The sequence below is a fragment of the Oncorhynchus gorbuscha genome, linkage group LG06 (genome assembly GCF_021184085.1).
Source record: "Oncorhynchus gorbuscha isolate QuinsamMale2020 ecotype Even-year linkage group LG06, OgorEven_v1.0, whole genome shotgun sequence".
Classification (NCBI taxonomy): domain Eukaryota; kingdom Metazoa; phylum Chordata; class Actinopteri; order Salmoniformes; family Salmonidae; genus Oncorhynchus; species Oncorhynchus gorbuscha.
In genome coordinates, this window is record NC_060178.1 from 79,182,742 (window position 1) to 79,196,618 (window position 13,877).

Genomic DNA, 13,877 nt, shown 5'->3' on the forward strand with positions numbered 1-13,877 from the left:
TATATTTTGTAAAATTCTCACAAACGCTCCAGGAAACCGAACCCGGGACAACAACCTTAGTTATACTCCAAGGGAGGCTGTTGGAGTCCTAGTCCTAGATCGACACAGCCTGCTTGTTGTGGTTAGCTGTGGTTGTCGGTCATTATGAATGTGTAACTCTGTGTTGTTGTATGTGTCTAATTGCTATGCTTTATCTTGTCCAGGTCACAGTTGCAAATGAGAACTTGTTCTCAACTAGCCAACCTGGTTAAATACAGGTGAAATAAATAAATACATAAAATAAGTAGTTGGTAGTGGAAGTTGTGGCTCTGGCTGACTAGAGCTTCAGGTAAATGTTTCTAAGTTGCATTAATATGGAAACCATCACCACGGACTTGCATTGTACAGCTGTAATGGGATAATTGGCACTTGTGGGACACAATTGGTCTGTGTGGGAGGAATAAGGTCTTATTAACTTGAATTGAATTGAGTTAGTGACAGGTTAGAGGTCTGCGTGGGAGGAATAAGGTCTTATTGACTTGAATTGAGTTAGTGACAGGTTAGCGGTCTGCGTGGGAGAAATAAGGTCTTATTAACTTGAATTGAATTGAGTTAGTGACAGGTTAGAGGTCTGCGTGGGAGGAATAAGGTCTTATTGACTTGAATTGAGTTAGTGACAGGTTAGCGGTCTGTGTGGGAGGAATAAGGTCTTATTGACTTGAATTGAATTGAGTTAGTGACAGGTTAGAGGTCTGTGTGGGAGGAATAAGGTCTTATTGACTTGAATTGAATTGAGTTAGTGACAGGTTAGAGGTCTGTGTGGGAGGAATAAGGTCTTATTGACTTGAATTGAATTGAGTTAGTGACAGGTTAGAGGTCTGTGTGGGAGGAATAAGGTCTTATTGACTTGAATTGAATTGAGTTAGTGACAGGTTAGATGTCTGTGTGGGAGGAATAAGGTCTTATTGACTTGAATTGAATTGAGTTAGTGACAGGTTAGAGGTCTGTGTGGGAGGAATACTGTCTTATTGACTTGAATTGAATTGAGTTAGTGACAGGTTAGAGGTCTGTGTAGGAGGAATACAGGTTAGAGGTCTGTGTAGGAGGAATACTGTCTTATTGACTTGAATTGAATTGAGTTAGTGACAGGTTGCGGTCTGTGTGGGAGGAATACTGTCTTATTGACTTGAATTGAATTGAGTTAGTGACAGGTTAGAGGTCTGTGTGGGAGGAATAAGGTCTTATTGACTTGAATTGAATTGAGTTAGTGACAGGTTAGAGGTCTGTGTGGGAGGAATAAGGTCTTATTGACTTGAATTGAATTGAGTTAGTGACAGGTTAGAGGTCTGACTTGTGGGAGGAATAAGGTCTTATTGACTTGAATTGAATTGAGTTAGTGACAGGTTAGAGGTCTGTGTGGGAGGAATAAGGTCTTATTGACTTGAATTGAATTGAGTTAGTGACAGGTTAGAGGTCTGTGTGGGAGGAATAAGGTCTTATTGACTTGAATTGAATTGAGTTAGTGACAGGTTAGAGGTCTGTGTGGGAGGAATACTGTCTTATTGACTTGAATTGAATTGAGTTAGTGACAGGTTAGAGGTCTGTGTAGGAGGAATACTGTCTTATTGACTTGAATTGAATTGAGTTAGTGACAGGTTGCGGTCTGTGTGGGAGGAATAAGGTCTTATTGACTTGAATTGAATTGAGTTAGTGACAGGTTAGAGGTCTGTGTGGGAGGAATAAGGTCTTATTGACTTGAATTGAATTGAGTTAGTGACAGGTTAGAGGTCTGTGTGGGAGGAATAAGGTCTTATTGACTTGAATTGAATTGAGTTAGTGACAGGTTAGAGGTCTGTGTGGGAGGAATACTGTCTTATTGACTTGAATTGAATTGAGTTAGTGACAGGTTAGAGGTCTGTGTGGGAGGAATAAGGTCTTATTGACTTGAATTGAATTGAGTTAGTGACAGGTTAGAGGTCTGTGTGGGAGGAATACTGTCTTATTGACTTGAATTGAATTGAGTTAGTGACAGGTTAGATGTCTGTGTGGGAGGAATACTGTCTTATTGACTTGAATTGAATTGAGTTAGTGACAGGTTAGAGGTCTGTGTGGGAGGAATACTGTCTTATTGACTTGAATTGAATTGAGTTAGTGACAGGTTAGAGGTCTGTGTGGGAGGAATAAGGTCTTATTGACTTAAATTGAATTGAGTTAGTGACAGGTTATAAAACATGTGAAGGTATGACCTCATTGCCATTAAGTACAATAACTGCTGTTTGTACAGAACATTACTAACGGAAACATATGGACCACATAAAGCTTTGCTTTGATAATGTTATGAATACACATGTTTCTGTTCTGTTGTACTTGAATCTTAGTTGGTGTCATTATTCAGAACGTTACAACCGAATGACTCCTCACTTTCGTAGCATCACTTTTCTTACTGCTGACACTAACAAAATATTCAACCTATTGTGACCTCAACGTAAGTTAGTGGATGGCGTTTGTATAAAAACTGGCTCATAGGGTCACATGAGCCAGTTTCAGATGACGAGAGTGTGTTCTGACTGTCGTCATCGGAGAAGAAGGAGTCATTTAACCCTCCTCAGTGTGTTCTCTGTAGAGTTCTGTGTAAGTGTGTATTCTGTTCCAGTAAGTTGGGGGTGGCCTGGCGGCATGTTGTCATCTACCCAGATTCCTTAGCTGTCCACTGAATGTGTGTGTGTAATGACTGTGTGTGTCTTAATGAGTACATTGAGATACATTGAGATATGACTGAGCCACTCTGTGTTACACAGTCTGGGGGTTGTACAGGGCCGCCCCGCCTTTCTTAATCTGTTCCAATAACACAGGAGTGGTGTGTTTGTATCTGCACATGTTCGTGCATGTCTTAGTTCATGCATGCGTGTGTGCTTGCGTGCATTACTTTCCTGTGTGTGTGCACGTGAATGCATGAATGTGTGTGGGTGAGTTTCAATGCCCCCCATTCACTGTGAGTGTGTAAACAGCTCTGTGTGTGAGCGGTGCTACCTATCAAGTTCTAAAACAAGTTTCCACGAGAGGTGTCACTCTGACACCCTGCCCCATGTTTTGATGGTGAGGTCACTCGGCTACCAGACATGGGGACCTACTGTTGTCATTCTGAAACACACACACATACACACACCCTATTATTCTGTGTTACCAGGCACTACCACAGCATAGAGGTGTTCACCCACTATGACCTGTTGACTCTGAATGGAACCAGAATAGCTGAGGGACACAAGGCCAGCTTCTGTCTGGAGGATACATACTGCCCTGAAGGTAATAACACCATGTTATTCACATGCTATTAACATTTATAACAACCATTTATTTTAAATAACTTGGCTTCATATGCTGTCCATGACCTGAATTATTCCTGGACCATGGTTAATCTGTTTTTATTTTATTTATTTGAGTCACTGAAACTGGCTCCAAAAACCTCAAGATGAAGAGTAAAGTCACTGTTCTGGTCTGTGTGTCAGGTCTGCATAAGCGTTTCTCCTGCTACAACATGGGCGACCAGGGCATCTCAGTGGGTTGCTGGGATACGTATCGCCACGACATCGACTGTCAGTGGATTGACATCACCGATGTCAAGCCTGGAGACTACATTTTCCAGGTACACACACACACACACACACACACACACACACACACACACACACACACACACACACACACACACACACACACACACACACACACACACACACACACACACACACACACACACACACACACACACACACACACACACACACACACACACACACACACACACACACACACACACGCAAAGGTGCTCTTGATCAAGCTCCGAGTTTGCACTTTTGAGACTCATTGGTTCCTTTGTACCGCACACATTCTTTTTGTAAGTATGTTGAAGTATCACATGTTTGTGACTGAGGTCTGCAGACCCTCCTCTGTGATATGTGATAACATGAGAGACAGCTATGTTGTATTACCCCCCCCCCCCCCCCCACACACACACACTCCTTTTCTGTCATGACCCTGTCTCATGTTCATCAGCAGTGTCCTTGTGGGCGTCACCTCAGGATACATCAAATACTCCAACTCCCACCAGCCACCACTTCTGTCTCAGACTACTAATCCCAGTATGCCATCCCAGGGGCCAATTAGGCTCTCGATTCTTTTTATATCTCAGCCATGGGAAAGCCATGGGTAACAGTCAACATTGCTACAGTGAAACACTCTATCTGTTAATGAGGGTTATGGTGAGACTAGCTCCCCCAGTAAAACTCACTGATATCTGTTATCTAATGAGAGAGGGGTTACAGGGAAACTAGCACCCCCGTAATTACTGGTACTACCTAATTAATCCCTGCTAATGAGAGGGGGGTTGTGGTAAAGTTTGTTCCCTAAAGACTGTGCTACCTAAGCCATGGGAGTCAGTTCAGAGGTTACAGAGAAGACGGTTCCCTGTTTCATCACACACTCTCTAAGTGTCACAGCCTGTTTTATTTAATCACCCTGTATGTCTCTGTAATAGACGTACACACACACATGTTCACGGACACACACACATGGACATGTGTATTTTAGGCATGTAGAGCAGGGCATAATTACAGGTGGTGGCCCTGCCACAGCTATGAGGAGAAAAGGAGGAGAAGAAGAGAGTATAGAAGAAGAGAGTATAGAAGAAGAGAGGATAGATGAAGAGAGGATGAGAAGAAGAGAGGAGGAGAAGAAGAGGATAGATGAAGAGAGGATGAGAAGAAGCAAGGATGAGAAGAGGAGAGGATAGAAGAAGAGGATAGACGTAGAAAGGATGAGAAGAGAGGATAGAAGAAGAGAGGAGGAGAAGAAGAGAGGATAGAAGAAGAGAGGATAGGATAGAAGAAGAGAGAATAGAAGAAGAGAGGATAGAAGAGAGTATGAGAAGAGAGGATAGAAGAAGAGAGGATAGGATAGAAGAAAAGAGAATAGAAGAAGAGAGGATAGAAGAGAGTATGAGAAGAGAGGATAGAAGAAGAGAGTATAGAAGAGAGGATGAGAAGAGAGGATAGAAGAAGAGAGGATAGGATAGAAGAAGAGAGGTTAGAAGAGAGTATGAGAAGAGAGGACAGAAGTAGAGAGGATAGGATAGAAGGAGAGGTTAGAAGAGAATATGAGAAGAGAGGATAGAAGAAGAGAGGATGAGAAGAGAGGATAGAAGAAGAGAGGATAGAAGAAGAGAGGAGGAGAAGAAGAGAGGAGGAGAAGAAGAGAGGATAGGATAGAAGAAGAGAGGATAGAAGAAGAGAGGATAGAAGAAGAGAGGATAGGATAGAAGAAGAGAGGATAGGAAGAAGAGAGGATAGAAGAAGAGAGGATAGGATAGAAGAAGAGAGGATAGAAGAAGAGAGGATAGGATAGAAGAAGAGAGGATAGAAGAAGAGAGGATAGGATAGAAGAAGAGAGGATAGAAGAAGAGAGGATAGAAGAAGAGAGGATAGGATAGAAGAAGAGAGGATAGAAGAAGAGAGTATAGAAGAAGAGAGGATGAGAAGAAGAGAGGATGAGAAGAAGAGAGGATGAGAAGAAGAGAGGATGAGAAGAAGAGAGGATGAGAAGAAGAGAGGATGAGGAGAGTGCTTTGAAGTCGGAAGTTTACACACACCAAGGAGTCATTAAAACTAGTTTTTTTAACCACTCCACATATTTCTTATTAACAAACTATAGTTTTGGCAAGTCGGTTAGGACATCTACTTTGTGCATGACACAAGTAATATTTCTAACAATTGTTTACAGACAGATTATTTCACTGTATCACAATTCGTGGGTCAGAAGTTTACATACACTAAGTTGACTGTGCCTTTAAACAGCTTGGAAAATTCCAGGAAATTATGTAATGGCTTTAGAAGCTTCTAATAGGCTAATTGACATCATTTGGAGGAGATGTACCTCAAGCATCCAGCGATACTGCTACCTACATGTCTACATTTGAGAGAGGTGGACATTTAATAAAGATCTAGAAGCTCTGTCCTTGAACCACGCAGGGTTAGAAATAGTTCCATTAGAACCCCCCCACCATTAGAAACAGTTCATTTCCCCCCATACAATTCCGTTGCTGTTCTTACAGGCCTTTTCTCACTCTGTTACACATTCCGATGGCCAAGCCAACCGGCTACAGATGACAAAGTCCAACACTAATTTCAACAGAGGCTAGGTTTTGTGCATTCACAAACTTGAACAAGTTCTTCTGGCGTTTTTTTGTTGGTGCAGTTTAGAGCTGCTTTCCTGTGTTACTGGCTGCATCCTGTATTTAAAGTGGGTGTAGCAGGGTTACATAGTGGCTATAAGGGAAAATGGGCCCTCAGTATTATCACCGTGTGTGTGTGTGTGTGTTTTAGCCTGCCTGCATGCCTGTTTTTCCTGCATTCGCACGCATGTGTGTGTGTGTGCGCGCGGGAGTGTGTGGGCTTACAGAAGAGAATGGCTATGTCAGCAGCTGTGAAAGTAGACTGTTAGACTGCTGAATAACAGCCTATTAGAACATGGTAAAGCTCGGAATAGCACCTATTACAGAAACGTATACAGTCATGGTAATGCACTCTGTAACTACTGCACCTTTTTAACCTCCAACTAAATGACTCCTTTAATTCATGTCCTCAACTCAACTTAAAGGTGTTCTTTAAGTTAAGAGCCAAGAGTAATTTTAGCCGATGTGGTTGACTGCATAGGCGATGTGGAGTTTGAGGCTTTTATTGTGATCGATTTTGATTTTAACATGAACATTTTTAACAGTATGACATTACAACGAACAGCACAGAAAAGTGGAAATGGAGCAAACAGGTTGATGCTTCCTCTGACAGATTCTTCAGTTATAACTCAAATAGTGAGACTCAGTTGGGCATATGGAATGGCCATCCTTTAGTCCTGTGACGAACCATACAACTCTCAGCATGTACACCCAATGGGTGAAAATATGTTTGTTACTCAACATTTATGCTAAACTTACAACCTTCCATACAGTATAGAGTTTCCATATAGAGTTTTCCTCAGGCTGCTATTGAAGCAGTGTCTTCCAGCATTTATTTTATGTTTCTCACAATGGGACAAACAATGGTTTTATTATAGTGTCTTGACATTATACATCTTTACAACTTGATTGCTACTCAAAGAGCAAATGGGGATCTCATCCATCCGTCCCTCTATATGGAGAGAAAAGTACTGTATTTATTTCTCCTATTGAAATATGGAAAAGCCATCCCACTTTTTTTATGGAAAGGAATAAGACTAACTGTCATGCAGGTGAAAGAGGACCCAAAAGCGACTTAACAGAAACAGAGTTTATTTAAGTCCAAACAGGGAATAACAAAATCCTCTAAGAGGGGAATAACTGGAGAAGCGGCCACAGACTGCATTCGGGTAGGCGCAGGCCGTAGTTGACAGAGACACCTGCTCACACGCAGCATCTGATGAAGGCAAAAAACACGACAGGACAGGGCGATACACAATCACAGCAAAAACACGACAGGACAGGGCGAAACGCAATCACAGCATGGTGAATACTAAACAAGGAACCGACGGGACAGGAACGGAACACAAAGGAATAAATAGGGACTCTAATCAGGGGAAAGGATCGGGAACAGGTGTGGGAAGACTAAATGATGATTAGGGGAATAGGAACAGCTGGGAGCAGGAACGGAACGATAGAGAGAAGAGAGAGCGAGAGAGTGAGAGAGGGAGGGGGAGAGAGAGGGATAGAAGGAGGGAAAGAACCAAATAAGACCAGCAGAGGGAAACGAATAGAATGGGGAGCACAGGGACAAGACATGATAATAAATGACAAACATGACACTAACTATAAAAACAATACCAACCATGACTGACTTTTAATGACAGAGACCATCTAACAATTTTACATCCAACTAATCTTTATTTCAGATGTCTCTTTCAGTCCGGTGGATGCTAGCGCACTCTGCACATATTATTACTCTATGGGTGTGACCCAAATGATACCCTAGTTGCCATATCATGCACAACTTTTGACCGGAGTCCTATAGGCTCTGGTCAAAAGTACTGCACTACATAGGGAATATGGTGCTATTTGGGATGCAGGCTATTACTCCTCTCTCTTCCACGCCACGGGTCTGGTACGGCTGGGAGACTTGAGGGGTAAGAATTAAATGAAATTGTAACACCTGCCAACTATGGTTACCTTAAATGGCAGTTTCTGTTAAATGAGAGGGTGACACCTCGACCTTATGAAGACACACAGGTTTGTGACAGGCCACCTTTTAAGCTGGGTCATGAGCAATGCAATGGACCAGGCAACACTTGATCAATAATATATATTTTTAATTACAATATTCTTCAGTTACAAGATTACAAACCAACTGGCAATTTCTTTCTGTTTACCAATATAGATAGCAATCAATACATACTTGGATGGTGGCTTGCACACTAATCAAAACAATTAGAATACCTAGGACTACAATCGCGCTACTGACACTTTAAGAGCATATAAATTACATTGTACATAATTTCATCATCATAACAAATACCTTGTGAAGATACCATCACCGCAAGCATATGGGAGCATGGGGAGTGGCACTTGGATCGAGAAACAAACGATAAGCGACAACCTTGAACGCAGGGCAGACTATGTTAGGATGGACGCCACTAGGAGCTAGCTCCAACCAGAGCCCTGCAGCTTAGACCGTTGTAGTTTGCACTGACAGCTTGCATCTTGTACTCCAAGTGCACCGCAGGTTATAAAGGAGGCAGAGGGCGTGAACTACACTAGTTTAGGGGAAGCTCCAATCTTCATACAATTAAGCACAGAAGATTTCCAAGTCACAGCAAATGCATGCACTCAATTAAGGACAATCAGCAATACGTTCTGATCAATCATTGGTGAAACCACACATAGATCAGTGAACATTTTGTTAAATAGGAAAGCTAAAGTCCACCCTCTGACAAAATAATAAACTCCTCCCTCTGTTTTCTAATAAAGCAGTGTGGTAAGAATTGAGTTAGTGGCTGCAAGTCAGGAGATCAGACAACCATAATTCTCTTACATTGTAATAACTTTGTCATTACTCTCTGGCTCTGGTCCATTACAGGGCTCAAGTATAGTCAACTACTGATACATGCACAAAGAACAAGTACAATCTCTATTTGAGTACAGTAAAGTTAATCAGTCCCAATTCAAATATGTGTTTCTTGTTCTGCCTGCTCTGGTTTAGTGCACTCAGTCCATTGACATTGCATACAGTTGACTATACTAATAGCTATATCCTCTGTCTTTGTCATATTGCAGGTGGAAGTTAACCCTTCGTTAGACATGGCTGAATCGGACTTCCAGAACAACGTGATGAGATGTCGATGCAAATACGACGGACACAGAGCATACATGTATGGATGTCACGCAGGTATGGGAAGTTATTTCACTCTTGTTAACACACATTCACACTCTTGTTTTCTATCCCTGTCTTTCTCTCTCTCTGTCTCTCTTCCTCATCAATCTCTCTCTCTCCTCGCTCGCTCGCTCGCTCTCTAACTGTATGTTGTTTCTTCTACCAGGCGATGCGTACAGTGCAGAGATTGAGGACCTGTTCGAGCACCAACGGCAGATCTCCAATAACTTTGTCTAGGCCCATTCAGGGCCCAGCGTTGGCACAGTCTGGTGCCCAGCGAAGAGGGCTCAGAGCTGGGAACATAGACTTCTCAGGGTGGCCTGGGGTCTGGTGGGTCCAGGGACTCCTGCCCCACAACACTAGAGGACTCACGGAATTGCACCTGTCCACCGCCCTGACCTGCTGTTGGCTACACTACCCAAAATACACCACAACCAGGAGAAGACCATCACCCTTACCACACCCAACAGTCAATAGCAACTGAGCGCAGGACAGGTGTCACCAAGGCAACCAAATTAGTTCAGTTAACAATGGATAATTAAAATGGTATGGATTCAATCAACTGTTAGGTCATTTGTTAGTTTATGAATGTGGATTACTAGTAATTTAGCTAGTCAAAGTTTGTATGAATGAATTCTGATTAAGATTAAATTATTATTGTCTGTCCATGATTTAAAATGACTAACATGTCAAATCAAATCAAATGTATTCATATAGCCCTTCTTACATCCGCTGATATCTCAAAGTGCTGTACAGAAACCCAGCTGGACAGAAATCCAGCCTAAAACCCCAAACATATGCTTGGTCCCGTATACCCGCGTCCCAGGAAAGGGGAAAGAATGACTGAAAAGAGGTCTGCGTTATCTGTTTGACTGTTGGTCTGTCTGGACAAATGTCTCCTACATCTACATTATCACAATATTGGTACTGTAATCACAACCTTCCTGTAGACTTTGATGTCCGTAGCTCTACAGTGGACCTCAAGGCCCGGGTTTGAATACATAGTTGTGTATGAACCGTTTATCTTAGTTTTTACAATTTAATTAGCTGTTTTATTATTGTGCAGGTAGTTATATTCGGATGTTTTTTTCTCAAAATACTGTAACTAGAGTAAAACTGATACACAAAACTAAATAGTGTTGAGTTAGTAAACATTTCTCTCTTCTGTTTTTAAATTACTATTACATGAAGGCCTTCAAGTTGGCTTTTGTGATTTTATCTTGATACCAGCCAAGAAAATGTAACTTGATGTAGTTTACTTTATTCTTTACTGTGTTAACTGAATTTCAATGCTTTTGGTGCAAATCTTTTCATAATATGTAATGCTGCAGGTTCATTTATTTAAGGCTAACGCTTGCATACTTTTTATATTGATGAAACATGTAAAGCAAACACATTTTCACCCAATAAGTCCCTATCTAGGTTATATACTAGAAAAAAAGGGTCTATCTAGAACCAATGGTTCTTTGGCTGTCCCTGTAGCTCGGAGAACTGTTTTTGGTTCCAGAAAAAAAAATGTTGGGTTCCAGGTAGAAAATATTTTCTTAGAGTGTAACTTCAAAGGGTTGTATCATCTTAACTTTTCGTATTCTTTTCACCAAATGTCAAACTGAGAGACAGCTTTGTGCCATCCATCTCAGTGTACTTCTCCTTTTCCTTTTTCTGGCCTTCCCAGTGTGAGTGAAAGCAGGTTCGGCGGTAAACCCACAGCCAGGTAGACAGTGTATAAAAAGCCTTTAATTAGCTGTATTTGGGTTAGAGTTAGGGTAAGCATGGGGCGTACACAGAGAAACACTGCGACTGTGAACTCTGCTGTCACCAGCTACAGGCCTGGGTAGGATAGACAGACTAGAGAGGGAGAGAGGGGGAAGGGAAGGGAAGGGAAAGAGAGAGGGTGGGGGTAGAGAGGTAACAGAAAAAGGTTGACAGAGAGGACCAGAGAGAAACAGACTGATAGAGATAGAGAACACTGCCTTTGAATGGGCAGAAAGCACAGGAGGTTGGCGACACCTTAATTGGGGAGAACGGGTAGTAATGACTGGAGCGGAATCTGTGGTGTATAAAATACATCAACCACATGGTTTCCAGGTGTTTGATGCCATTCCATTTGCTCCGTTCCGGCCATTATTGTGAGCTGTTCTCCCCTCAGCAGCCTCCACTAGCAGAGAGAGATCAAAGAGAAAGAAAGAAAAGGAAAGAGGAGAAGCCTTGACATGGGCAACACAACAGATTTTACTACCAGTGAAAATCCTCCATGGCCACTACTGCAGAAACCGCATAACTGGCATACTGAGCTCCTAAAGAGAACAACATGTTTGTCTGACAGCAAAATAAACTGCTGGATTCAAACAGTCAACAGCTGCTATTGACGCACCAATCTATATAGAAATCTGTCAGTTTAAGCTAGATTCACAAAAACCTCTGTAGCATCTGAACGGTTTGGCCTAAAAACCTCTATAGAAAGTGGAGACTCACAAACAAGATTGTGTTCTCTGTTTTGTTCTACGATCCCCACAAGTGTCACAGGACTTATCTAAAGGCAACCCATACAAATTAATGGTAGTATGGAGGTAGTTTAAAACCAACAAAAATAAGGTGTTAAATACGTGTCAAATAAATACAAATATTTCCTGAGCTTTCATATCTCCTTTTCCTTATGATTTATTGATTGTCTGTTTCTTGCCATTTTTGATAGTGTTAGTCAATGCGTTTCTGTGGGCTATGGTAGTAAAGGCCAAATTCAATATTTTTGATACCTAAATGGGTCCTAAAATTCAAAATCAAATAGCTAAATGATCCATGGTATGACCTTCTTAAAACAATTCCATATGTCAGCTTAGAACCCCCCTCAACAACTTAGACTTTGAAGAGTTTTTAAAATTAATATCTTTAGCAGATCCCTTTGGGTTCCCTGCCCACTCAATACACATTTCACAGGCTTTAGTTATTGCCATCTTGTCTTCATCAACTTTTATATCACAAAACACCTCCAGGTTATTATGAAACAGTGTTAAGTTAACCCACACCCCCCCACACACACACCTTTTAATCAATAAAAGATGTAGATTAAATCATACTAAATACAGTTTAGAGGTTTCTCTACAGTAGTATTTAATCATGTCAAAAAACATTTTATAGCTTAATATTTTTGTTTTGCAATTGTATTGTGCTTGTGTACAGTTGCTATTGACATAATAACATAGTCTATTCTATGTGTTGTTATTTAATTTTGTATTATGTTCCATAACTTTAATAATATAATAACTTTAATAATAATAACAGTTTTTGATTCTTATCCATCACATTCACTACATCTACATCATATATTGTACTGTATGTGCGCATATCCATGCTGTTGGAATATCTAGCGTTGGGATATCTATAATGCTACATGGCCAGTTTGCCAACTGGTTGTCATATGTGATAATGTTTGAAACGGTATGCAGTGTAAGCTGAATGTGTGAGCTAGGGTGCTTATTTAATATTCATATAGAAAGCTTGTGCTCTCAGAGACTCAAATAACTCCCAAAACCAAATCTTTGATTCATGTGTGACCAAAGTATTCTTGAAATAAATGAAATAAATGATCAATTCTTATGTCAAATGGTTTCACATTTAAGATTTGTTTCATGTTAATCCCTTTGCTTAAGTGATTTATTTCGAGAATTTGATGATGTTGTTATGCATAATTGGTGTATGGAAATGGACTTTGTGACATTTGCCAATGGAATAGTTGGGATAGCTGTGGTTAAGTACTGGCTAGAGGGCTTGGCTGCATAGATGAGTTACAGCACAAATATCACTACATTCATTACTGTGAATCAATAAAAACCATCATGATACAAGTTGTCTCCCCTATCTGTTTCTTTCTCCTCATATTTCTTCTCTTGACTGTATTCTCAGGTCAGGACTATTTCCTGACCCTGTGACATGACTTGGAAAAACTCTGGGCTTTTTCCCCCTTTTCAGATCACATGATTGAGAAAAACTCATGGCCCATTCATGATGAGTTTGCCACAATGCTGTTAAAGTACGTTTTATTTTGGAGAAGAGGCCACAGTGAGTTCAGGCATCTGTCCCATCCCAGCTCCAAAAAAATTATACAGTTGAAGTCGGAAGATTACATACTGTTACGTTCCCCAGTTTCTGTGTTGTGGTTTTGTTTGTATGTGTGTGTTTCAGGATGGCTTACTGAAATTCTAAGCAGCTGATTGGTCGGCCGCATCGATGATTGGAGATCTGACCCCGCCCTCTCATCAGGAGACACAGCTGTCTTCAATTACCGACTCCTTCTGAAGCTATAAAAGCCACTGTTCCTTTGTTTGGCGAGAGAGCTGATGGTTATGTCCTGTGTTGGTTGTTGATCAGAGGCAGGTTTTTGTGAAGTATTTTGTAGCCGCTGCTTCTGAGGTATGTGTCTCCCCATAGGACGCAGTGTTTTTGATTATTGAAATTGTTTACTTATGTTTGTATTATTGTTTCATTTGTTCGAAGGGGAAGGGACCTTGG

The 13,877-nt window shown here is 41.2% G+C and overlaps 1 protein-coding gene across 1 annotated transcript in view; it reads left to right on the forward strand.

The window, feature by feature from the left end:
* Positions 1-11,532, forward strand: part of loxl4 (lysyl oxidase-like 4) — a 55,917-nt gene extending 44,385 nt beyond the window's left edge. The window contains exons 12-15 of the mRNA XM_046354203.1: positions 3,167-3,282; positions 3,486-3,622; positions 9,272-9,383; positions 9,535-11,532. Coding sequence (XP_046210159.1) covers positions 3,167-3,282; positions 3,486-3,622; positions 9,272-9,383; positions 9,535-9,605 — 436 coding nt within the window. The 3' untranslated portion in view covers positions 9,606-11,532. The remainder of the gene's footprint in view (positions 1-3,166; positions 3,283-3,485; positions 3,623-9,271; positions 9,384-9,534) is intronic.
* Positions 11,533-13,877: the final 2,345 nt, after the last annotated feature.